Source organism: Dasypus novemcinctus, chromosome 7 (genome assembly GCF_030445035.2).
Source record: "Dasypus novemcinctus isolate mDasNov1 chromosome 7, mDasNov1.1.hap2, whole genome shotgun sequence".
NCBI classification, from domain to species: Eukaryota; Metazoa; Chordata; class Mammalia; order Cingulata; family Dasypodidae; genus Dasypus; species Dasypus novemcinctus.
This window is the reverse complement of record NC_080679.1, coordinates 88,879,982-88,906,706: the sequence shown is the minus strand read 5'-3', so window position 1 is coordinate 88,906,706 and position 26,725 is coordinate 88,879,982. Positions and strand designations below refer to the sequence as shown.

The window sequence follows — 26,725 nt, the reverse complement described above, 5'->3', positions numbered from 1 at the left end:
AGTAGGCTGATAATAACAAAAGTAAGGGATCCCTAAAAAAACTACACATCTTTTAAATTCTTGCATAAGACTCAAGATACTTAAGCTTTAATACTTCACATTCTTACAAGAACCTCCAGGTTATGAACTGCTTACCTAATAACTACACAAACTCACTCTCCAGAGATAATCTGATGCCTTGATGGGCCATGGTGCAAGGCATCACCTTCTGAATCCAAAGGGCGTTACTGCTTCTCCACTCCACCCACACACACCCCTACAGAGGTAAGAGAGAAACCACCACATCAGAATTGTTATAATGTAATAGTAGGAACAGAAGAAAAAGGGAAATCAGAGATCATCTTCCAGAAAAAGAGAGATCTTGAACTTTGACTTAAAGAGGAATGTGAGCTTGAAGATGGTGGAATAAAGTTCTATGACCACTTGTGATAACCTAATAAATGTCTGGAAGAAAGGAAGGGAAAACAGACATTAGGAAGTAAGGAAAGAACATCTGGCTGGAATGACAACAGGGGAAGGAGCAGCCTTGAAGGTCCAAAGTGACCACTCACATAGCCATTCATACTTTTAAACTATTTCAGGGAAGAAATATCCTTTATCCTACAAGTTGAAAACAATGGCAAGGAAACACATTTCCTTATACATTATGCACAACAGGGCCACCCGTGTGACACTTCTTTTATGTGACCACTAGTGAGTCATGAAACTTGGTTTTATTTTAGGTGCACAAAGATGCCCAGTTGATGAGTTTTGCCTGAAATGAATATGCCTGGTACCAGGTGCATCAAAAGCTTGCTTGGACTAGGTTTTGTGATAAATAACTGGTAGAATACAACTTTAGCCAAAAATTATTTTTTAAGAAAAAAAATTAATATTTTGCTCTCAGGAAGCTATTACTACTTCACATGTTTCTCTGCCTCACCACCTTAGAATTATGACCAAGTCTCAGAAATTCAATGTAAAAGACAATGAAGATAGTATTGATGACATGGATACTTAAAGTTTGCCTCCCTAAATAGAATCAAAATAATCATCTTGACCAAAGCTATAAATCAGACCTCCATTTACTTAGTTTGATACTGTACCTACCCTATGCTGATGGTGCTAATAAGTACCATTATTATCTGATTTGAGCTTCATTTTCTTTCATTCCTTCTGTGCAACTTTTCATGAAAGAGCCAACAGACAAAGAAGGGGTCTATAGATCAGAGATCTGCAATCTGTTGACCACAGGCCAAATCCTGCCTGCCCCTTGTTTTTGTAAATAAAGTTTTATTGGAACACAGCCATGCCATTCCTTTATGATAGCTTTCACAGAGACAGTGCTGAAAAACTGTGAGACATCTTATAACCTGCAAAGCCTAAAATATTTACAATTTGGACCTTCACAAGAAATGAAATGTATGAGCAAATCCTATGTAATCCCTATATTGATTGTTTCCCTTGATTATCAACAATCGCAACAAATTCTCAATTCTAATTCTACTTCACACATTTGACTAGAGAACAAAGAAATGAAGAAGAGCCTCCTAAAAACTGAAAGAGTATCTTTTTATTTTGAATTTGTCTTGATACTCTCTAGTTTTTCTGCATCCCTTTTAAAAAACTAAAAGCAAATTTAGCAATGAATTCATGCCAAGAATGTGGAAGACATACTTTCTTTTCTAGATTCTGCTTTAGTACTCTAATAAGCAGCTTAATACAGGCAATTAAAGGGTAACTACAGTGAAAAACAACACAATGCTGAAATTGGGTAGCCAATTGAGAATCTGATTGCTATCTGGAAATAAAACAGTTTAAATTCAGGTCAATCAGAGAATGATACCTACAGGTAAGATATGTTCTTACTATGCACTTCTTATATACACATTTAGCTGCATCTCTTAGGGCATTCATTAATTTCTACACTTTATAGTTATTTATATACCTGCTCCATCACCCCTGTTAGACTGCATGGTTAAGATTACCATTATTGATTTGTTATTCACTTTCAGGGCCTAAAATAGTGCTGGATCCATAATGGACTCTGAAAACATTGATTGAACAAATGATAATCCAAACTTAATTGTGTGAAAAGGTCCAAACTGCATTGGCAGTAAGGATCTACATTGGTTCCAGTCCTGGCTTTGTTACAAATAAGCTGCGTGATGTTGAAACATCCTCATCACTAAAATGAGTACTTGGAAAAGCTGCTCTAAGGTCCTATTGGCATTAATATTCTAAGCTCTTTTTTTTTTCTTTTTTTTTTAGATAATAAATCATACAATGGACATTCCTTCAAATCACTTCATCTAAAACACAAATGTCAAATCATAGGATTCATTCAGGGTAAATTTTCACGCTGTAGACACCAGTTCTGTCTACCACAACTATAACTATAGAAATGAATCCATTATTATTTAGAATAGGCAACTAAAAACCTTAAAATAAATAGAGAAATGGCAGTGAGCAATTGATGTCTAAAATATCTTACTTACAACAAAGGGCAATAAAATTTCCACTCAGATTTTTAAGATTACAAAGCAGTGTGTTGCAGAGAAGCCTTCACATAAGAGTTTGTAAAGTCTTAACTGTGGTTTCTTCTATACAGGAACTTACACCTAGAAACCAGTAGATCTTGCATGCTGCAAATAAGTCAGGCATGAAAGAACTAAGAAATATGTAAATTCATCTACCCACAGCCAATTGCATGAATAAGACAAAACAAATGTGAAAGCAAAAGAATAGTCATTAAATAATTGGAACATGTGGGTTTTCTAGGTCACTGATATTTTAAAACAGATTGATTTCGAGTCAGTTATGTTGATTTCATAAATGCTTTAAGAAGCAATAGACTAGATAAGAAAATAAACTTTAAGAGGAATTGAAAACAAAAGAAATGATATTCATTTTGTCTGAGAATAATATGCAACGTAGCATTCTAAGGGTCTACTCTGTTCAAAGAATGGTTAAAAATAACAAAACTCACAGGAAAATTCTGGAGCCCTATCAATGGATATACAAAATATTCTAGGACTAAGTGGTTCCATGACCAAAAAGTTCTAGGCAACAATGAAATACATAAAGTTGGACAAATGTCTTTTCTGCATGACTTCTCAGACTTTTTTAGGCTAATATACACAGTTATTCTTCAAGACAATACTATATAGTTGGTAGTGTTTCCCAAATTTTTTTGAACACTGAATGTTTTCATTCCTGGAACACGTTCAACATTTAACAGAACCCAAGGATCTTATGAAACACAATTTGGGAAAAGCAGCTTTAAACAATAAACCTCATGAATTTAAAATCAGATACAGAAAGAAGCAAAATGTTCACATAACATTTTAGGGCATCCATTTCAGAAATGGTAATAACATCTTTATAGGGTTTAAATGTCAAAAAGTACTTTATCTTACATTAACTCATTTGACTTGGATGTCAAGGATGGATATTAAAATCATTTGCAAACTGACTCTATAAGATTTTCTCTTGTAGCTCTTTCTCATCACAATATATTTTCTGCTAATGAATGGAATGATCACAATCTTCTACCATTACAGTTGCAGGCTCCCCTTGACCCATCTTGCAATATCCTCCTTTGTGCAAAGGGACTTGTTAGGTGACACCTCCAAGTAAAGGAGGAAAGCAGAGGTACTGTCTCAAGTGCTGTCGCAGATATGACTTCATCAAATCATCCCAATAACATGAACTATTATCCCTATGCTAAGCAAAGTAAGATTCTAAGAGTTTAATAAATATTTTCAGTTACAGAACTAACAAGTGATGGAGTTACAATACACTTTTTTTTTTTCAAGTAACCTGTCATGTTTTGAAACAGTTTGAGAGTTTTTTTTTTTAACTTAAGTTTGGCTTGTGGTTCAGAAAAAAATATATATATATAATATATATATCTTTTTGGTTTGTGATTCAAGGATGGTTGAAGTCTATTTGAAATATGACTTGATTTACACAAATAATATAGCAGTTATCTATTACATGAAGGAAGGTATATATTACAAGAACCACATCTTAATTATAAACACCTGCACACTTACTGTGTGCCAGACACATATACATTATCTCATTTCATCTCCCCAACCATCCTATGAGGTAAGTAGTATAACCCAGGCCTCCTTAAACTCCTCCACCTCCAAGATTAAGACCTCTGAATTTCCTCCCTGACCACAGTCTGTTTTACAGCTTACCTGGAGCCTTTTCTCTACTGAGGACTTTTGCCCTTGCCTCTCCTCAATGCTCATTATTTTTCTGGTTAACCTTCCTAGCAATGCTTTCAATGAAGCCTAGAATTGTTTTCTCTGAACTTCACCCCATACTGACTTTACCAATGCCAAGTTGCCCTATATAAACCCATTATCTAGATTGTTTCCCCCATTTATTCCTACAGAAGGGCCAAAACTCTTGCTGGCTCAGACCACTGGAATTCCCCTGGGCTTGGTCATCCTTTTACTCATCTTATTTGAATGCTCTTCAAATTCCCAAAAACAATTTTTCCACATCTTTTGTCACACTCCCTAGGTTCCCTTCTTTTTTTTTTCTTTTAAATCCTAACAGATGACCTTGCCTCTTTATTGAAATATAAACTTTCAAAAGGCTGAGCTTTCCTGGTTTTCCCACTTATTCTTCACTATCTCTAGCATAACCCATCTTCTCCTTTAATCTCACTGACAGGAAACTGTCTGAGGAGATCCCTTTCCTGTAAAGCTAATCCTGCTTTACTTTCATTGGGAAAAAAAAGAGAGACATTTCCTGCTATTCCCTTTTTTCTATCACCTTACTCGACCTACAATCTACCTACAACCAGAGTCAGATACTAAAATAATCTCGCCTCAAAGGCTGTTACTCTCTCAAATTTCTGAAGGAAGTCTCCTTCCTCTTGGCATCTGATTTTCCTAATGCCACATCCTCTTCACTTATTCACTCTTTAAAACCTTTGCAATGTGTTTTCCACCAGCCTCAACCCACACGCCCTTCCCCATTACACACTTTACTCTATTGAGCCTTCTCTTACAAAGGTTCTCAGAGACCTAATAGGTATCTGCCATAGCCTTTCCTCCACCTTTGTCTTCTTTGACCTCTTGGCAACACTGAACACAGCTAAGCACCTCTCTTCTTGAAACACTGTTATTCCTTGGCTTCTGTGACATTCTCTGGATTATCCCAACCTTTGGTCATTTCTTTCCCCTTCTTTGTCAAAAGCTCATCCTCCTTTCCAGCACAGAATCTGTCCTCCCAAATTTCGGTCAGTTCTCTTTTATTGACACATTCTCTCCCTGGAGTGCTTTAATCTAGTACCAGTGCTTCCCTTATTTAGTGTCTGAGGAAGTTCTGAGCGTCTTCCCTAGAGCTGTGGTTCTATACTTCTGTTTGCTAAAAATTTTCACCTGTAATAAGGGAAGACAGATCGTTGTGGGCAAATTAAAATGACAAAACCAAACTCACCACCTTTCCCCAGAAACTCACTAATTGGGGTAGAGTTAAATACGCTTACCACATCACCAGCCTCTCTGTCCATCTTTCATATTCCTGTTGTGGTAGGAAATTTTTTACATAATAAATCTACTTAGTAATACTATTATAGATGATATAAGAGATCTGTCATATATGCAATCCATTCAAAAGAATATGAAGATCTTGGAAAAATATGAAATTCCATGCACCCTTGTATGGCAAGTGCTATACTGACCAAAAGGCAACCTGAAGGGAACAATAAAGAAACATCCAACCATCTCCTGGAATCAGAGTTATTACTGTGTCTCTCACTGGGGGTGCTTCTAGCCTTAGGATGGACAGTGCTCCCATATGAGAGACTTTCCTGAGCACTGCAGGACACTTGGCTTCCTGGTGTACAGATAAAAATGTCAGTAGAACTTAGCCTCCCTCTTGATATTTTAAGATCCAAAAAAATGGCAAGTACTAACTTCTGCCTGAAAACTCATGTAAGAGAAAGGCTAGGTTCTTTGCCATCACTGAGCCCGGAGCAAGCAAGGCTGCAGCAGCTTTTCACTTCCCCTTCACTGAAGACTTCACCTTCCCAAGGACTTCTCTCCCACACCCGGTCAGTCACCAGCCAAATCCTGTCAATTCTTTCTGCAAAATATCTTGAATCCATTCCATTTAATACAGTCACACTGCCATGACCCCATTTTACATCTTTATTTCACCTGCAAAAATACCTTCTAAATTCAGACTCTCCTCTCACCCATGTTATCAAACATCTGATCCTATCTCCCTCTGCCCTGCAACCTCTACTCTGTGGTCCAGCTAACCTGAATTACTTACTATTTCCCTAATAAAGACCATACTTTTCTACCTTCAAATCTTTTCTGTAGCTTTCCCTAAGCCTGAAATGTCATCTTCCCTGATGCAACTGCCTCCCAAGTTAGAATTTTTGGCATCATCTTCAACTCCTCCTTCTTCCTCTCTTCTTCCACATACAGTCACAAAATCTTTTGGAGGACACAGACTCCTCTGACAAATGGATAAAAGCTATGAACCACTCTCAAGGAAACAGCCAACACATCAACAGTTTGCGCGCAATTTTGGGGGTTCATGTATTCAAATCACTCCTGCTGTCCATATTTTAATGGCCTTATTTTGGGTCCTCACCACCTCTCAGCTATTTTAACAGCTAGGTAACTGCTCCCATACTTTCCCTCACATATATATATATATATATATATATATATATATATATATATATACTTGTTACCCAATCTACACAGTACCAAATCAATAAGCCTTTAATGAGTGTGTAAAGTGATGCATCAACAGGTAGAGTAAGAACCTAACATGGTAATGCTGCTTTCCTTCTCTGACTCTCACTGGCCTTCAGTTCTCTTCCTTCCTCCTTCAGCTCCTCTCCTCCCTTACTCTGAAAGCCTTGCAGCCTCCACTGTGTACAACTAAAACTCCCCTGATACCCTGAAAACCCTCATGGGTTAGATACTAACAACGCCTCCTAAAACGCTTACATTACCTGTACTGTATACTTCCTACAGAAACTCTCACTGTTCCATTAATAAATTAAAGAACTGAGAAGGAAGCCACACCGTCCATTTAACTGCCCTTTCAAAAGCTGCAAACTAAAAAGGAAGTATGTGATGAAGAAAATCATGAGTATTCATAATAAAATAGATCCAAGGCATTTTGACATAGGTAGCAAAACAGTCTTGGATTTTCACATTTAACAGGAAATTAAAAGTCCACAAAATGGTTATATTTAGATGCAGCTAATAAGTCAAATGAAAACAGAGACAAGAGTGGTAACTTTTCAATATTTAGAATAGCTACTACTCTCCTGAAAAAGAATCTAGAATATGAAATTTCATACCTATAACTACTTTTCTCTTACTTATTCATACAGATAAATTACGCCCATAAAAATGTTTTTAAAAAGAGCAGAAGGCCTATTTAAAGTATTTATAAACTAGGAAAGTATTAAATTATTAAAAATCAAATTTGTAAGTAAAAATTGGAATAGGAATTCATAAAGAATAGGAGAGGACCAAGCCTCAAAGCTCAGGCATAAAAACAAGTAGTACTACATGCTACTTTAAAAAATTCTCAACAACATGAATTCTTTGGACGTTCACAACAATTTTAGACATTAAAAATGTAATTTTTCTATATTTTCTTGATTTCCAAAGGAGAAAAAGGAGACTGGAACATAGAAAAAAATGTATATAATCACACACACACACACAAAGTTACTAATGATTCTACCTACCAACAGAGAAAACCCTACTTATTAAAATAATATTTTGGCATTGTTTCTTGTCCTTTTTAACCAATTTTGAGACCATATTGTGTGCACAATTAAGAAATACAAATACAATCTTCCCTAGTTTGCATTACATTATTCTGAAAATCCATAAGTTCAAATGGATAGAGTGGAGCCAACACAGATTTCTATTTACTAGGGTACCACACTGTGTAACTCCAAATTTTGTTGTTGTTGTCACTTAATAACTGTTAAATAACAATAACTATACACTGATTCATTCTTTTAATCTAGACTTTTACTCTGCTCAATTTTTTTTTGCCTTGCCCTACCTCCAGGAAAAGCCTTCTTCCTTCCTCACTATTTTAAAGTTTACCAAGATTCTGGAAATGTGTTAAGCAGAGCATTCTGTACAGATGCAAATTTAAAAACAACACTCCCAGAAAACGTACAGCAGTCAAAAAAAAAAAAAAAAGGGAGGGGGTGTCTACTTTCTGAGTAATGCAAAGACTGAATCTTTGAGAAACAAAAATAAAAATAAGACAAAGGAAAGAATTCAGGAACTAATCATGCACATAAACAAATCAGTTTTCAAGCAAATAACTTCATCAATAGGAGTGATAGATAAGTGCTTTTTCCCCCTTTCCCAATCATTTATTTGCATAAAATAAAGACTAGAGGTTTGAAAGGCTTTTCTTTCCCCCAAAAGAAGGCAAACTCTTCTACCAAGAACATAATACAGAAACAATTGTTTTAAAATATGGTAAGATGTGCTTTTCTACTTCTTCCTTCTAATGTGACTAAGAATCTCATTATCCACCTTCATGTGTTTTTTGAGGCTACCCTTCCCCCTCACACACTTTCTAAACATAGTCCATTCTTAGGGTTGTAAACACCGCCCAGTCTTGGGAGACTGTCAAGGTCTTCCAGGACCACAGAGTGTCCCCCAGGACCATCTGCTGTAGCTTGCTCTGTGGGGACATTAATAATAATAACACCTTAGGAGGATTAACCACAACCCTGTGAAGCAGGCATTATTATTATCTTTACAGAAACTGAGGCTTAGAGGGGTTCAAGGAAAAACCTTTCAAGTGGTAGAGTCAGGACTTAAGCTAGGGTCTCTGAATTTAGGTTGAGTGCAGGAGAAAGCAGGACTGACTGGTTTAAGAAGGTAAGATGTGAAATCTGTAATTATTATCAGGGATCAAGGAATATGCAAGCAAAATTATAAGTGGCAAAAGTAGGAATAATCTGTTCTATAATTAGGATTTTTAAAAATCAGTGTTAAAAAATGCACTGGGTTCCCCTTGGATAAAAAAATAAAAGTATATACCACCATGTAATATTTGGGACATACTTACACTAAAAAATCATACATTGTTGATCTGAAATTAAATTTAACTTGGCATACTATATGTGCTCTGACAACCCCAAAGTAAAGGCCTTGTTGAAACAAACAAAAATCACTAATAAACTACAGAGCTACGATTTCCAAAGCTGAAATCTGGGACCCTCTGTGTGCCTTATGTCTTTGGGAGGTCAAGTAAAAGGGAAGGGCAGTGAGGTTACAGCCGTTCTTGACCAAGCTTCCTTCCTTCTCCTTTGCCTAATAGCAGATACAGCCCTTGACTCCAGAGACCTACGTTTCAACAACAAGCCCAATTAATTTCACCGTCTCAAAATTCCAGACCCTTGTCTTTATAGGATACTGTGAAGAATATAATTGAGGGGGGTTTGGAGGGAAAGATCAAATATATCCTTAAGTATTTCTTTATTGGCAGAATGGCTTGGAAATTCAGTCTCAGAAATTTGAACAGTACAGACTCACTCACTCCACCATGACGAAAGGGTTTGAAAATAAAAGTATTACGAGTACCTGGTGAGCCCAATTGACTGGAGCCTCTAAAAGGGTGGGAGAGGGGCAACAACTTAGGAATGTGCTAAGAACCTGAAACGAACTAGGGAAACTGCAGTGAGAAGCGAAAAGGGGCACCTGGCAGAAAAGTGAGTGACCACTGATGGAGAGTTCTGTAGTTTTCAAACGGCTATGGATAGACACTTAAACACAGTCACCTTGACTCATAAATACTATGGCATCATCACAAATACACAGAGCTAGCATAATAAAGAAGCAGACAAGGTCTTACTCATACATACAAATCTAATTTTTCGCTACTTTCACCTAAACCTCGTATCTTAGTGGCCTGAAAATGTTTACCTTCTTTTAGAAGTCATCAAATTGTGACTGTCACAGATTGTGTTCATTTACATATCTTACATGCACAACTTTAATGTTCAAACTTTAAAAACCCAATCTACTGCACATAAATTGCTATGAACAGAAACTTCCTGAAGAGGATTAATCAACAGCCTTGTATGTCATCCTCTAAACAAAGCCAAACACTGAATCACTAGTGAATTCCTCACGTGCAGCTACACCCAGTTAATCTTCAAGAAAGCAGCAAACTATATAAATCTACTTAAACTGGGGAGATAAGTACTTCATTCATCAAAAGTTAACATTTAACAAGTACAGCTAGTTATTATATGGCAAGAACATTTGTAAAGAAAAAAATAGATACATAGATATGTGTGTGTACATTAGACATACACACCATACATACACACAAACACAGGCAAACAGTAATTCTTACACTCCCCTACTCCACATCTCATTCTAAATCAGGACAACATTTTACTTAGCAAAATGGCTTGCCACACGCCACAATCTGTAAAAATCAAAGTATACGGAATAAATGCTTCAACCACCTCAAGAATGTAGTTCCAAAATGGAAGTAACATTAAGAGAGAAGTAGCGAATAAAAGAATCCAAGAAATGTAACACAAAGGGAAAACAGAAATTTTAAATTGTCTACCCTTAACAGCTTTTCAGTAGAAGGCACTTTTTTTCCTAAGACACACAAATATTTTAACTACTACAAAAATCCTGATAAACGGCTTTCACTTTGGTTTAAGGGATATAGTTTTCATATAATCAGACTTAATGTGCATAACAAATACCATGTATTTCAAAGTCACAGTCAACAGTCCTAGGATGTACACATTTCTCACTGAACCTTGAACTAACACTCTTTCTCTATCTAGATGCCGCCCACTGGGTTACCATTCCACTTAGGAGTGCCTCACTTTGACCTGGGCCAAGCAGGTGTGTTTCTAATGCACTCCCAGGCCTGTGATGCAGGAAAATCCTGTTTATCCCAGACCTGACACAGAGATTGTTGCTCTCTGATGCCCTCTCTACCCTGCATGGGGGCAGAAGGAAGAGGACCACTGCCCACCTTGGCTTTACCTGAAACCAGCTGACTCCTTATAAGTAACAGGTATAAAGTTTTAAGAAACTGTACAATTATTCTCAGTAAAGCAATACTTTTTCACAGCATTGCTGCTTTCAAATATGACAAATCCACCATCCATATAATCCATTTACCTCAGCCTCCACCTTCTATCTCACAATCCCCCACACCCCCCACAAAAAAGGTGGGAGGAATCCCTAAGCTGGACTTTCACACCAGAAGGCTCTAGATGCGTTTCTATTTAGGTGTGCAGGTAAGCAAGGCTGTTAGGGTGGTGGTTTCAAGAATGAGATTTCCTGGGTTCAAAACCTGCCTCTGCACACTAGTTTTACAGACTTTGGGCAAATTAATCTATCTGGGCCTCATCTCAGTTTTCCTAACTGTAAAATGGAGATTTTAATTTACCTATGTCATGGGGCTGTCAAGATGTTAAATTATTTAATCCACCTGTAGTCCACAGAACAGCAACCAGCAGATAAGAAAGTGCTCAATGTGTATAATATAAATGTGTATAAGTGTGATTCTGACCCCTACTATTTTTTCTTCCCATAGGTGACTGTCAAGTATTCCTTACATTCAATTTTTTAACTCAAGGTAAAATTATTCAAAATAGTGTTAACAACTGTACAAATTAAGTATTTCTAGATTTAAATCCAACTGCATTATGCACCTTAAACGAGCATTTTCTTTCATTGAAATGTACCAACTAATATGAACTGTGCAAGCGAAACATCATAATATCTTCTAAAAAGCATTAATTAGACTTCCCGTTTAGGCTAAGCCAGGATGAGATCACAAAGTCACTCCTGGTAACCAGGTCCCCGCGCTGTAAGTGTGCTTTCCTAGTGAATGGCTAATACTAACAAAAGAAACCTTTGACTCAAATACCACTGGTACCCGGGGTCTTGTGTCTGTATAATGCCTACACATTCATTTCTTTCTTTGCCCATAGAAAAAAAGAAAGTCTGTTTGTTTTTCTGATTCAGTCAGCCTTTTTAGTCTTTGAATCTAAGGAGAGCCCAGTGAAAAGAAGAGCATCTTATCAGCGTGCTCCAGACCAGCAGGCTGTCCCCCCTCCATATACAAAACCTCCAGTCCCTCACAGCTAAAGGCCTCGCCCTCAGAGCTTTCTCCCCATTTAAAAGCTAACACCCCGCAGGGTTCTGACAACAAATAAATGAATACACAAGGCCCTTACATAATTAGCCATCTTTTCAGGTAGAGTGAAGTGGGTGAGGGAGGAGGGAATGGGAGAGGAACATTTATTGTAAATTGGCTTCATTTATGAAGTTGATAAGTGTGCAGGATTCGAGGGCATTTATTTAAAATGAAACTACGTGAAGCAGGTTTGAAGATGCCTCCTTCCGAATCTTGATTCAGAAGCATATTGTTCAGCCAAGTCACAAATGGAGACTTTGTTTGCTTTTTTTATTAGAGGAAGGGGCTTTTCTTAACCCAGGAAAAGTTTCACTGACTTCTCCATCAAATTTTTGCCTGCAGAAGGGCACACAGAAGAGGATTCTTTTAATAATACCTTTCAAAGGGGAAATTAATATGTAAAAGAACCAAATACCAGCTTTAGAAAACCATACTTTTGACAATGCCACTGTTTGACAAAATTTACCCTACTTTTAGATATCGTTATACTAGAACATCCAAAAACAATGACTTTGAGAACAAAAAGGACTAAACATAATCAATAATCCTGTGAACGCCTATAGGAAAGCCACCACGCATCACTGTCATCCCTCATGATTTTACCAGAACCCCTGTCTCCTTGGAAGGATAGATACAGTTGTCTTGCCTCAGTATTGGGATAATAACTTAATTGATTTGTCTCAGTAGCTAAGTATGTAAGACAAGAGATTTATTATGGAGGAAAAATACCTGCAATAGTGTTTTTGTTTTCTCAACAAGCATCTTGCCACTGACCTCTAAATCAGTTTAACCTTTTCTCAACAGACTTGCACATTTTTTACATAATTTAAGGCTAGGTTTTGTTATTGCTGCTGCTGAAAGGACCGGTGAGATTTATCACAACATGGCTTCAGTAACCTTCTTTTACAAACAAAGCTGAAAAACAAAAGGCCGTTAACTATAAGATCACAGCTCCACTCCTTTTCCAGTCAGGGGATTTTGATCCAACCACTAAAGTGCCTTTGGAGTTCAATCTTTAAAAAAAAAAAAAAAAAGTATGAAACGGTATTAAAATAGGAAAAGGCATGTGTATGACTCAGGCTTATCCAAGTACATCTGCAACTAGGATGTCACAGGATTTCCCTGCGCTTCTGAAAACTGAAAACCTTGAGAAAGTGACAGAAGTTCCTGTTTTGTTTTTGGTTTTTTAAAAAAATAAGTGTGTGTTGGGGGGGGGAATGCGCGCACACACAAAAACTAATTGGTCTTCCGGGTTTCTTATGAATCAGGCAGGTTTTTGGACGTTCCAAATAAAGGCTGCAAACGAATGTTACGACTTCTTAGCGTATGCTTCCGCACACAAAGGTTTACGAAACAAACAAACAAAAAACAAACAAACAAACAAAAAAACTTGTTGCAGGGCTGGGCGAAGCCCCCGGCCCCGCGCGCTTCAGCTCGCGCTGCCTCTCCGCCCCTTCCCCTTCCTCTTCCTCCACGTCCCACCCGGCCCGGCCGCCGGCGGGCGCGAAGGCATCTCCTCCGCAAAGGTCACCGGCCCGAGCCGTCCCCGCCGGCCGCCTCCTTCGGAAACAAGGTCAACGCCCAGGCCGGTCCCCGAGCAGGAGCGCGGTGCCCGGCCGAGCGCGGCCGCCCTTGGTCCAGCGGGGCTCGCCGGCCGAGCCCGGCCTCCCCGCGGCCTCGCCGCCGCCTCACCTGCTTGCGATAGGGCGTCCTGCAGTTGCCGCTGCCCCCGGGGTTGCCGCTGCTGCTGGGGAAGATCATCGCGGCGGGCGCGGGCGCGGGCGGCGGACGCGGGCTCGGGGCAGCCTGGGCGCGCGGGGGAGGGTGCAGGGAGGGGGCCGGCTGGGGCCGCGGCCGCTCTGGGAACTCCCTCTCGCCGCGCGGCGGCGGCCGGCGGGGGCTGCAGCTCCGGGCTGACTCGTCCGCTCTCGACCTCCGGACTCGCCTAAAAGTGCGGCGCGGCGCGCGGCGCCCCCGCTCCGGCGGCGGGCGAGACTCGGGGAGCTCGGACGGCCGCCGCCCTGCGTGCCATGGACGAGAGTTCGCGCGCGGAGCTGGCGGCGCCGCTGACTCTCCGGGCGGCAGCGGACGAGCAGCGCCGCCGCGTCCCCACCTACCGCGGCCTCAACCACCGCCCCGAGAGCGCGCCGGCCGGGGGCGGGGAGGCGGCGGCGCACCGCCTCGCGCCGCGCCCAGGCCCACCCGCGCCTCCCCGCCCGCGGGCCGGGCGCCGCGCCCGCAGCCCCGCCGGCCCGGCCCGGCCCCCGCGCGCTCGCTCCCGGGCTCCGGGCCCGGGCTGGGGCCGCGGGGCCGGGGGAGCCGCCGGCGCCCCTGCTCTGGTGCAATGGTTGGGTCTGGCTCCCCGCATGCCGCACATTCCTTAGAGTCGCCACCCCCCTTCTTTTCTTTTTTTCCCCTCGACTCTTTCCTAAGCACCCCTGCTCCAAGTCGCTTTTAAAAGCATTGTTTCTCGAAGATCACTCTGGCACCAGGGTAGGGCGTGAACTGACCCCCAGGTTCTCTCTTCCCTTCCCTTTCTTTCTTCCCAGCCCCTCTCCATCCCTGCCCTCTCCCAGTAAAGGTGCGGGCAATCACTCCTACTTCAACGAACAAACCAGCCCGCCGTCAAAGCTGTTTCCCCTCTTCACATGCTAAAACGCAGAGAAAATCAGGTCTCCACTCCCACACCCCAAATACGAATGGTAAAGTTTTGCGCTTCATTCATATGTTAGAGCTTAGCTTTCCCTCAAGATGACAATATCAGTTGGACAGTGAAAATCATTGAAAGCCATCGGTTTGGTCAGCCTTCTTTCCTTCCTGAAATGTGTAATAGTGTTATGCTACCATATGTATGTGTTTTATTCAAGGGACACAAAATGCGACAAAGAAGGGACAAAGGAGAGGTAATATCCTTTGTTTTCCGGCATGAAATGATCTAATACCAGTCATCAGACTGACCCTTTTTTGAATCTCCTTCCCTTTGACCTATCTAGCCCGGAAAGCCCAGCCCCTGTGCAGTGCAGAGGCCTCTACAGCAAGCGCGACAGAGAGAAGCCAGCCAGCCCTGGATAAGCTCCGGGCCAGGCTACCCGTCTTTCAAGTTAGCCGGTTCCACAGTGAGTATTACAGAATAGTATCACCACGGCAAAAATTACAAAGTTCTCCCTTGCACTCTTCACTCGGACATCTTCCTGGAAAGGGCCATCAACCATGATAATGAAAATTCCCAACTTGTCTAAGTGAATGCACTGAATAACTGGCTACCATAAGGAAAACGAAGTGTCCTCTATGGAAATCGAGTCATCTGGCAAAGCTATGGGCACTTAAGGGCTTTTCCAGCAGCAACAAACTAAAAAATATCCATCTTAAACAGCCTTCTGGTGACTTAAGCTGCCTCCATTCTCCAAGGTGCTCCCAACATGCTCCAGTAAAAGTGATGAGAATTAGCAAGTCTCACCCATTAAAAACTACTATATAAACAAAGTACACATATTTCCAAATTCCTATCGTAAAAAAAAAAACAAAACTTATTCTAGGCATAGTACTAGGCCCACAATCAGCAAGTAAGAACTTGCTAGGTAAAAGTCACAGTAAAATACCTGTCTTTCAAGGTGACTTAATATCAAACACCTTACTACTAATACTCAGTTGTATTTTAATATATATGTTTGAACCATTTCCTACTATACACACCCATTAATTTGGCTGCCCCTTTGCTGTCTCCACTCAACAGGATCCTCTACTGCCAGTTATCAAGCATTGGCATTAAAATATAAGGTTTTAGTTAGAACTGTTCAAGTCATGAGTCCTTTTTCCTGAGATCTTTCTGCCCAAGACCCCAGCAGTTCAGACCTGTCATCTATCAGAAAAATTCCATGTACAACCTCAGTTGTCATGACTGGTCTCTTAGGAAACCACAATCTAAACCACAAAAGAACAGTATAGATTCATTTTTCTATGGCTCTATTCTGAGGTCATGATACTTCAGATTTTGTGCTATTCCAGGATGCCAAGGCATGATTAGATATTCTGCAATAGTTTCATAGGGGCAAGAAAAGTGTTGTTTTTTTTAAGTGATAAAAATTAAATTAGAATTTAAAAAGAAATGGGCATTCCATTTTAAGGCTAAAAAGGGTATCTAAAAATCAAAATGTAGGTGACAGTGTATAATGGTGTATTACATAATATGAGAGAACACAAGGCACATATTTTTTAAAACAATGCCCACCACCCTGTGTTCAAAAGTTCCACACTTAGGTAGGTGCTAAGTAATTCTTAACTAAATAAAGCATTGTAAAGAAAGAAGAACAAAGACCTTCTACCGTCAAAGAATATAAGACATACTATAAGTCACTAAATCCCAAATGATCTCAATATAAGAAAAACAGAAATGAAAACATGTAATATATATAATCAATTACAGATACTCACAAATGCTTAGTAATTTTAAGAGTGATAACAGGGATGGCTCCTGGTATGATTCATCTGGAAAAGTTTATTGACCGTTGAAATATATATATTTTAAGATTGAGAAAGTAAAGAAACATTCCAGAGAAACTTCAATTTATCATGGTAAGAATAAGAACTTTGGAACCTATCTTAAGGTTTGCCATCCTCTCCAAAGGGGAAACAGAGTCCTTGCTGTATGGACTACCCTACAACATCCTCTTTCATCACCTCAACTAGTGGGTAAAGCTGTGAGAACCGGACCCAAGAACAGCCAATCCACAGAAGGGCCAATGACCTATGGCATGACAGACTGTAGAAATGAGCAGGGTCAATCAGATTCTGATCCCTGGGAATCTGATTCAGAATACTCAAAGAAGTTGAACTAGTTAGGAAACGGACAGACACTGAAAAAGAGTATCAGGGGGTAGCATTGAGGCCACAGCAAGCCAAAACCATATGCAAGCCAAGGTTATGAGGAAGCAGAAACGATGAGTAAACAGGAAGCTGCCTGGCAGCAAGAAGAGAGCAGAGCACATGCCAGGAATGGGTGAGCACTTAGCCCATGAGATGACGGAGCGAGTAGCAGGTCCTAGAGCTGCTTTGGTTGTGAAGACTTACAACAGCCCCTCCATGTGTATAAGTAAGAGAACCCCTGCCTCTTCATCAGACAGTGTAAGTGAATCTTGAATTTGCAATTCAAAGAACATTAGAAAAAATTAGAATCAAACAGATCTAGCTCCAAATTTCAGCTTCCCACTTATTAGCCACATGGCTTTGGGCAAGTTACTTAACCTCTCTGGGTCCCAAACTCCTGACAAGATTGTTTTAAGTATATGTACGGTACACCAACAAAAGTGCCAAACTTAATAAATGGCAGCTGCTGTTATTTTTCAAGGCTTTATAGTGGCGATTTGTGGATTTAAACTCAGTAAGTTTGTCTGACCATCAAAGAACAGTAGCAAGGGTGTAGTGGGAATCAAAGACAAGCAAAAAGAGCAAATTTAGGTAAAAAGGTCACTTTTCAATGATTGTTAGTCGAATGGTTAAATGAATATTCTATCTACAGTTGTTTACACCATGGACTAGGTTTTAAGAGGTTAAAAAAAAGTCTGGTAAAAGGTCTGTTTCAGTAGCCTAGGTGCAGTGACATTTGTCTCCCACATTTTTGTCCAGTTTCCTTTAAAGAAGTTATGTCTTGGACCAAGGCCATTTCTGAATGAATGGAAAGACTATGAGCAATACAGGAGATCACATTCTGTAAGTCAATGGGAGTATATGAATAAGAATAATAAGGATGTAACCATCAGTACGTTCCAGAAGTGTGCAATGTAGTAGGTGAGATAAGGTTTATACATAAGGGTACCATCGGCAAATGATAAAAGTTGTATAGCTGAATTTCAAAAATGAAAATATGAATTTAGGAGACATTTGCCCCATAGAAACAATTTCAGAAGGAGATGTTCATTTTTATATCTTTCACATCTCATTTCGTTTCACAAGCCCATGAGGTGGGAAGAGTTATTAGATTCAACTCACAGATGAGAGCAAAAAGATTTAAGTAGGGCTGGCTGACCTCCCCAGGAGTTAGTAATTAGCAAGCTAGGGTAAAAACCTAGAACTATCTAGTGTTAAAAGATTTGGTCTTGAGTTCCTTCAACTCTATAATTCTGCATCTCAAGAAATCTTACAAATTATGTTCCAATTTCTGGGTATATTGTCACCCAGACAGTACCTGAGTTGCTGGACACTAATAAGGCAAGTATTAAGTGATAAGTGCCAGGCAAGTGGTCTAGACAATTATGTGCCTTGGGAATCCAGGGGAGGGAAAGCTCCATACAGGATATAACATGGGTGTGGCATGCTCAGCTGTATAAATGTTTTGTTTGAGGGACATTCAGAAAGAAGCATTGTGCAGAAGACCAGAAAAACAAAACTAGAGATGGACATTGTTCAAGAAAGGGTAATCACTGCTGAAACCATCACAGGCTAATTGAGGAAACTCCCTGAAGGGAGCAAATGAGATGGGATCAAGAGCCTGGGGGAGCCCTAGCCAATGCACACACTTACTGAGCACAGAAGAGAGAGAGTCTTTGGATGAATTACTAAAAGAAAGCATGGAGATAAGCTAAGCTTTGAAAGAAAGAAATGGGGAAGTAGATGTGGCTCAAGTGATAGCCTACCATATGGGAGGACCTGGGTCCGATCCCTGGGGTCTCATGGTGAAAAAGAAGAGAAAGTGTGTCTCCATGGTGAGCCAGTGCCCGTGCAGGTGAGTCATGCAGCAAGATGATGATGCATCAAAAGAGAGATAAGAGGAGAGTCAAGGTGAAGTGCAGCAGAAACCAGGAACTGAGGTGGTACAATTGACAGGGAAACACTCTCCCCATCAGAGATCTCCAGGATCGAATCCTGGTGAATCCTAGAGGAGAGAAAATGAGAAGAGAGGACAACATAGACAACAAAAACAGCAGGGCGGGAGGAGGGGAAGGGGGGAAAATAAATAAATCTTTTAAAAAAAAAAAAGAAAGAAATGGAGGCAGAGAAGATGTCCACAGTGAGATAAGAGTAGAATTCCTGTATCAAGGAAAGAATAGACTGATAGCAGGTTCTACCCCTGCATCACTTCTAAAACATTTCAAGCACCATTTTGTTTTCTCTCAAATTAAAAAGAGAAAGGAATTAAGAGTAAAAATTCAGTCAATGTCATTTCAAATGACAACTTATAGTGAATAAAATATAACCATACAGTATTCGTTAGTGTAAGCAGTTCACACTGAAAAACCATTATATTTGAGAGTCTGTTTAAATGCTCACAAAACCTTTGGCTCCTGGCAAAACTGGAAAAAAAAGAAGAAAAAAGATGGATCAGCAGATTCTTTAAATTTCTGTTCTTTCTGATATAAAATAAGAGTTGATAAAGTACCCTATGTCTAAAGTAGCAGAAATGCTTTTTATTATTTACTATTTTGTTTTTTTAAAAATCTGCAATTTTTATTCTAGACTTTAAAGGCTCCCTAGACACATATAAAATTGCGTGTATATAAAAATGAAACCAGTATAATAAAATAAAACTATAGCTATAATCCTAGATGGTATATAGAACCACATAAACAGCCATATTCTGATGACTGTTATCAGAAGCTATATTCTGATGATTCTTATAGCTATCCTGGTGAAAAGAAAAAAAAAATAGGTTTTGCTCTATTGCTGCTTCTCTGCATGGACTAATAAATAATAATAGCTGTCATGTATTGAGTAACTACTATATGCCAGGCATTTTCTAAGTACATTCCTCACAAAAAACCCTGTGAGTCTCTAATGATTATCCCTATTTTACTGAAAAACAAACCAAGGCCCAAAGGTTTAAGTAACTTGCCCAAGGTCATAGGTCTAATACATACTGGAGGTAGGATTTGAACTCAGATCTCTCTGACTCCAAAGTCCTCCACCTCCAGTAATACCAAGGTTGTTATGACTATTAGCTAAGGATCAAATCCAAACCCACAAGGAGAAATCTGCCTGGTAAATAAGAGCCCAAGCTTGGGCATCAGAGTTCCTGGGTCTGCCCATCGGCCTCACCCTTTACTCCTGAGCAACACTGAGCAAGTCACTCAACCTTCTCTTAAAACCTCAGTTTGCACGTGTATAAAGGGATATGAAAATACACCGAATTTCTGTTCTAGTAAACATAAAGGTAAACTTTCCAAAATTAGAATATATAGCTAAGAATATTGGAATGAGATATTTAAGGAGCTTATGTGAGACTAAATATGACAAAACATGTAAAGCACTATGCCTGCCATGAAAGTAAGGGCTCAGACATATATTCTGGCCCCAAACTAACTCCTAAATCTCATTTAACTGATGGCTGCTAAGGTGCACCTTCTCTCCTGTAACGAGTTTTATTTCCCCTGACAGTTGATGGGATAAAGCTGGAAGAGAGGCAGAGAGAATTATCTTTTGGGAGCTGGTATGGTGATTAGGGGAAAGGTATTCCCAAAATCCTAAACTGGAACTGAGAACATATTTTCCATTAAAAAGCAGCAGACATGTTAGAGATTGGCTTCATTAAGGGATTCACAGATACCTGTGGGTCACTAAGTCCTAATCACTATTCAGGACATTTCCTTCTATGGGGAAATATCCTCCAAATTTCAAACATAATTTATGCACAAAAAAGCTTTGTGATATAATCTGTTGATAAATTAGTTATTGCCCTGCGCTTGCTAAATAGTTAATAAAATTCAAAGCTCACTACGAATGTTTGGGATAAGGGTTCTCTATAAGTTAAATTTATTTTCCTAAGTTTTCTATAACAAAAAATTAGGTAAATGGGTCCTTATTTTATCCAGTACACAAAATATGGGGAGAAAATAGACCATATAAATTAAAAATTCAAGATTGTTTTGTTCTGTATGACAATGAATTTGGATCCAGGGATCAAAATCCATAACAAAATAAAGGAGAGCTCCATTTTTCATTTGTTGTGGGTTGCTGTTTTCCTGAATTACCTGGATGGATGCCTCAATCCGCTATATCATTTGAGTGAGGAAATCTAGTATTGGAGCTGTTACTCTCCATGCCTATGACAAGCCTGTAAGAAAATGTGTTTATTTTTAGAATAAATCAAGAAAATTCTCAACACTAAAAAGTATTTCCCATGAATTATAGCAAAACTTTAACATTATGAAAGGAAGTTAATACCAAGTAATCTTTGAAATTACAGCTTATCTAAAGAGGGGAGTCAACATAATAATCTACTGTATCTGAATGAACAATTATGGGTAAAGGAATAAGAGCTGAATAGGTGAGGAAGGAGTTGCATTATGAAAATAACTAATCATATCCACATCATGTTTTATGACCTGAGAAGAGACAGAAAGTACAGAAAGGGTATCTACAGTACTTGTAGAAAGTAAAGAGAAAAAAAAAATCTTTAAATCATGTAAAACAAAATTAGAACCTGGGCTGACCATCTCCTTTCTGTGAGGACCAGCAATTGCAGGAACGACAACTTTGATGGTACACAGCAAACTGTAACTGGGACATACAAACCCCTCCTGTAAGGTCATTGTGAGACATTCCTAAATGTCTGGGGCACAACCAGTGTCTCTGTACCACAGCCCAAGTTGAGTTTCAAAGCAATTCAAAACACAGAAGAAAAACAGTAAAATTGTTTCTACTCCCTTCATCTCTTACGATTGCCATTAAATTAGGTCTATTTCACCTGAAGAAGAGGAGGATGGGATATTTAATGAGGATGCTGAAAATTTTTTCATTCTCCACTGGATTATAAATATAAAAGTTCAGTTAAAGATACAGAATTACACCTGAATTTCATTCAGTTGAATATGAGGGCAAACTTTCCAACATTACAATATATAGTTAAAAATACTGGAAAGGGCTACATAAGGAGCTTATGGAAATTTCCCCACCCTAAATGTCTTTAAGAATGACTAGTTCTAGGTTATCTTATACACTTAACACATGGGGAGAACTGACGACAGACCTGTGGCAAATTGATACTCCCCAAGCGAAGAGAAGGCAAATCAAGAAATTCTGAAGTTGTCATGACAATATGACTGACCATGACATCAGCAATTCCTAATTCCAAACTATAAAGAACACTCTCAGGGCTAACACCATATTAAACAGATACTCCCAGAACCACCCTCCTTTCACCTCCCAATCTAATATTTTCTCTAGTGGCAGATATGACGTTTCAGCCAAAGGATGATTACATTGGGGAAAGTGCCAGAGGGAAGAACTACAGTGTAGATAGCTTCTGAGGATATATTACCGACAGATGAAATACATATTTGTGTTCATACACACAGACATAATGAATATATAAAGAAACCTTTACACTTGGTGGGAATGTAAAATTGTGCAGGTACTACGGAAAGCACTATGGTGGCTCCTCAAAAGTTAAATATAGAATTACCATTTGACCTGGCAATCCCATCTCTAGGTATACACCAAAGAAAGTGAAAACAAGGTCACAAACAGATGTTTATAGCAGCATTATTCACTATATTCAAAAGTTGGAAACAACTCAAATTTCCATCAACGAATGAATAAAGAAATGTGGTACATAAACAATGGAATATTATTCAGTCATAAGAAAAAATGAAGTTATGAGGCATGCTACAGTATGGAAAAACCTTGAATACATTATGCTCAGTGAAATAAACAAGATCCACAAAGACAAAAGTTGTATGATATCACTTATAAGGGATAACTATAAATAGCAGACTCACAGAGAAAGAAAGCAGATGAGAGGTTATGGGGGAAGGGGAAGTGTTTGTAAAAATTTTCAGAAAAAGACAGAATGCTTTACTCTATTTTCTCATTATAGTCTCAGAGATGGAACAGGGCCAGCTCCATCCCACCCCTGCTTTTCTTTTTCTTTTCTTTTTTTTAAACTGGTGAGATAGGCTGAGGTAACTTGAGCCTGGAAATACAGACTTTCAGGGTAGTAAAGAATCATTAAAGGTGTCTGTTCCTGACATAACAATCACTCAATACATATTTCAACAATCGAATGAATGCCACTGCCTCTCTTTGGACACTTTGACCAATAATAAATTCATTCTAATCATCAAATCTGAACCTATCCGTCACAGTTCTACCCCAGGTGTAGAATCTATGTCGTCTGTATATTGAATAGAGCTTTTGCTTCTATTTATACTGCCCTAACGTAATGGTTTGAAGCTGTATGTACCCCCAGAAAGACATGTTTTTAAATTTAATCCATTCCTGTGGGTGTGGACCTATTTTAAGTAGGATCTTTTGACAAGGCTACTTCAGTTAAGGTCTGACCCACCTCATTGAGGGTGGGTCTTAATCCTCTTACTTGAGTCCTTTATAAACAGAATGAAGGCAGGGTGGGGGGTGGGGAGCAAAGGGAGATAGAGAGGGCGGGTACCAGGGGATCAAGAAGCTGAAATCAACAGAATTTAGAAAAGAAGGGAGGGAAGCAGACTTGGCCCAATGGATAGGGCGTCCTGGATAGGGCATCCGCCTACCACATGGGAGGTCCCCGGTTCAAACTCCAGACCTCCTTGACCCATGTGCAGCTGGCCCATGCGCAGTGCTGATGTACGCAAGGAGTGCCCTGCCACACAGGGGTGTCCCCCGTATGTGCAAGAAGTGTGCCCTGTAAGGAGAGTCGCACAGTGTGAAAGAAAGTGCAGCCTGCCCAGGAATGGCGCCGCACACACAGAGAGCTGACACAACAAGATGATGCAACAAAAAGAAACACAGATTACTGTGCCGCTGACAAGGATAGAAGCGGTCACAGAAGAACACACAATGAATGGACACAGAGAGCAGGCAACCAGGGTGGGGGTGGGGGGTTGGAAAATAGAATAAATAAATCTTTGAAAAAAAAGGAAAAGAAAAGAAAAGAAGGGAGAGACCAGCAGATGCCACCATGTGCCTTACAGAGGAGCCATGGATCACTAGTTGGTCTTTGGGAAGAAAGCATTACCTTGATTATGCCTTTATTTGGACATTCTCACAGTGTCAAACTCTAAGCTAATAAATTCCATTTGTTTAAAGCCAGCCCATTTCATGGTATCTGCTTTGAGCTACCTAGGAAACGAAAATATCTCCTTTTTTCTTAAGTAGGGCTAAGTCATCTTTTCTTGAGACTTAACAATAAGAATTGCCTAAACAGTCTGTAAATTGCTGATTTACTTAACCCAATGTCCTGCACATAGTAGATTTTACTGGAGGCATGAGTGGATGAGGTAGCTAGATTTCTTAACACAAATGGGAGAAATAATGATTTTCACACTCTTGTCAAATAACATGAATAAAGTTAAAAAGAGCTAAGTGTAAGAAATATAGTAAGCCATTCACTAAAGGACAAATATTGCATGATCTTCTCACTGATATAATGTAAGCCTATTGAGCAGACTCACAGACCTAGAGTCTAGAGGATAGATTATCAGGTGACAGAAAGGGAGTGGTGTGGGATGAGTCAATGTTCAATACAGGCAAAACCTGTGATAAGGTAAAAGAGGGTGGTTTGGCAGTAGAGGGTGGTGATGAATGGGGTCAACAGCATAGGAATGTGAGGGTGAGCAGGAATGGGGGGTTGGGATGGACTATTCATGGAACTGAGGGTAGGACTGGAGGAAGGAACAGGTGAACTCTGGAGATTTGTAGGCCTAGTTGAAACTACAATGGTGGGAATGCTTCTTTTTTTTGGCAAATATGGCAGGGAGGGTCAATGGTGCAGGGCATTGCTGGTTGGGGGATATGTGGGGAAGGATGCACCTGGGACATGCTTCTATGGAATATAAACGTGTTCATCTTGGCATAGGGTATTATCTCAGTGGGTGGAGACCCATGCAATATACAAGAAAATATTAAATTCCCATCCTGGGGAGTCCTGCTATGTGCTCAAATAGAGGGGCAAGAACATCTTGAGTACACAGGCAGCACCTAATAAAAAAAAAAAACAACAGACCAGTATGCCAAGCCCTCAATATTAGTCCATGTAATTATGAATCTTATCCTTCAAAAACTGAAACATAGGTTCTGAGGGGAAGGGGAAGGGAGTAATGGGTGGAATATAGGGCACCTTTGGGCATTTGAGTGGTTCTGCATGATCTTGCAATGATGGACAGAGGCAATTATTCATTTTGTCAGAACCTGTAAAATTATACAATGCAAAAGGTAAACCATAATGTAAACCATGGACCATGGTTAGCAGCAATGCTTCGATAAAAGAATCGTACTCATGTAGGATTTTATTGGTAGGAAAGGATGTGGGGGGAGAGGGGCAATCCCCTGTATTTTCTATGTGATTTTTCTGTAACCTAAAGATTCTTGGAAAATAAAGTGAAAATAATAAGACACTGAGGGAACTTACAGAAGAAATTATCAATATACATAAAAGATAACAGATCTTATGGTAATGAAAGTCACAATATTATTTCATTATATTATTGTTTATTTTTGTTGGCATTATATCATTATTTGGTTGGTTGGCTTTGGGTTGCAGAGAGGTTGCAGCTGTGGTAGGGGAGGGTCACTGTTCCGGAGTGATTGGGGGGGGCAGGGCAGAATGTGTGTGGGGGGATGCACCTGGGGCATGCCTCTACGAAATTGAGTGTGTTCATGTGGTCATGGGGTATTGTCTCAGTGGGTGGTGACCCAAAGAATAACCAAAGGAATGCTCAGGTCCCATCCTGAGGAGTCCTGTTACATTCTCTCATAGAGTGGCGAGAATCTCTGTAGTACATGGGCAGTTCCTAACAGAGGAGGGCAGATCAATGCACCAAGCCCTTGATTATTGATGCTTGGACTTATGAACCTTGTCCTTGTGAAATCAAATCTTGGCCTGATAATATATATTGCATCCTGAGGGCCTTATTGTTGCTCAAGTGTGGCCACTTTCTAAGCCAAACTCAGCATATAAATTCACTGTCTTCCCTTTGACATGGGACATGACTCCCGGGGAGAGCCTCCATGACACTGAGGGATTAATGCCAAGCACCAACTAATGAAGCATTTGAAGAACGACCTAGACCAAAAGGGGGAAATATTACATGCAAATGAGTTTTTATGGCTAAAAGACATCAGAGTGAGTCGGGAGGTCATTCCGGAGGTTATGCTTATGTACATTTCAGGAGGATCTCACTGACTGCTACAATAAACAGTGCCTTAAGTAGAGTTGCTCCTCACAGTTCTAGGGATATCCAGACACTATAGAGAGGGCAGACAACCCCAGGAAATTGGCACCCCATCAGTGGACCTTACCTTGGAGTATATGGTAACCCATCTCCCCCAATGTTTCAGAAATACACTCATTTACAATTTTTCTACACATGGTTCCTCTGTCCATTTTATTTGAACCTATAATTAACATTATACCCATTAAATATATATCCTAGAGACTTAAATCTTCCAGCTCTTCATATGCCGGGTGAGCCCTGAATCTCAGCAGAGTTGCAGCCAACACCTACTCTCCAGTTCATTGGACTCAACTAGGACAAGTAACAAAAGGATGGACAACATCCATCCCAAGAAATAGAGTGTTACCCATAATAAGGAAGACAATTCCAAC

The 26,725-nt window shown here is 39.8% G+C and overlaps 1 protein-coding gene across 14 annotated transcripts in view; it reads right to left on the bottom strand.

The window, feature by feature from the left end:
- Positions 1 to 26,725, bottom strand: part of RBMS1 (RNA binding motif single stranded interacting protein 1) — a 225,903-nt gene that overhangs the window by 116,805 nt on the left and 82,373 nt on the right. The window contains exon 1 of one of the 14 annotated variants that reach the window (XM_058300797.2): positions 21,156 to 21,242. The exons of 8 other annotated variants lie outside the window; for them this stretch is intronic. Coding sequence is in view for 4 of the 6 variants with exons in the window: in XM_058300788.1 (XP_058156771.1) it covers positions 13,888 to 13,956 (69 nt within the window). In the remaining 2 variants the exon portion in view is untranslated. Of the gene's footprint in view, positions 1 to 13,887; positions 14,299 to 21,155; positions 21,243 to 26,725 lie in introns of those variants that run through there. 5 more of the 14 variants (XM_058300798.2, XM_058300788.1, XM_058300792.2 and 2 more) reach the window with 5 other exon arrangements.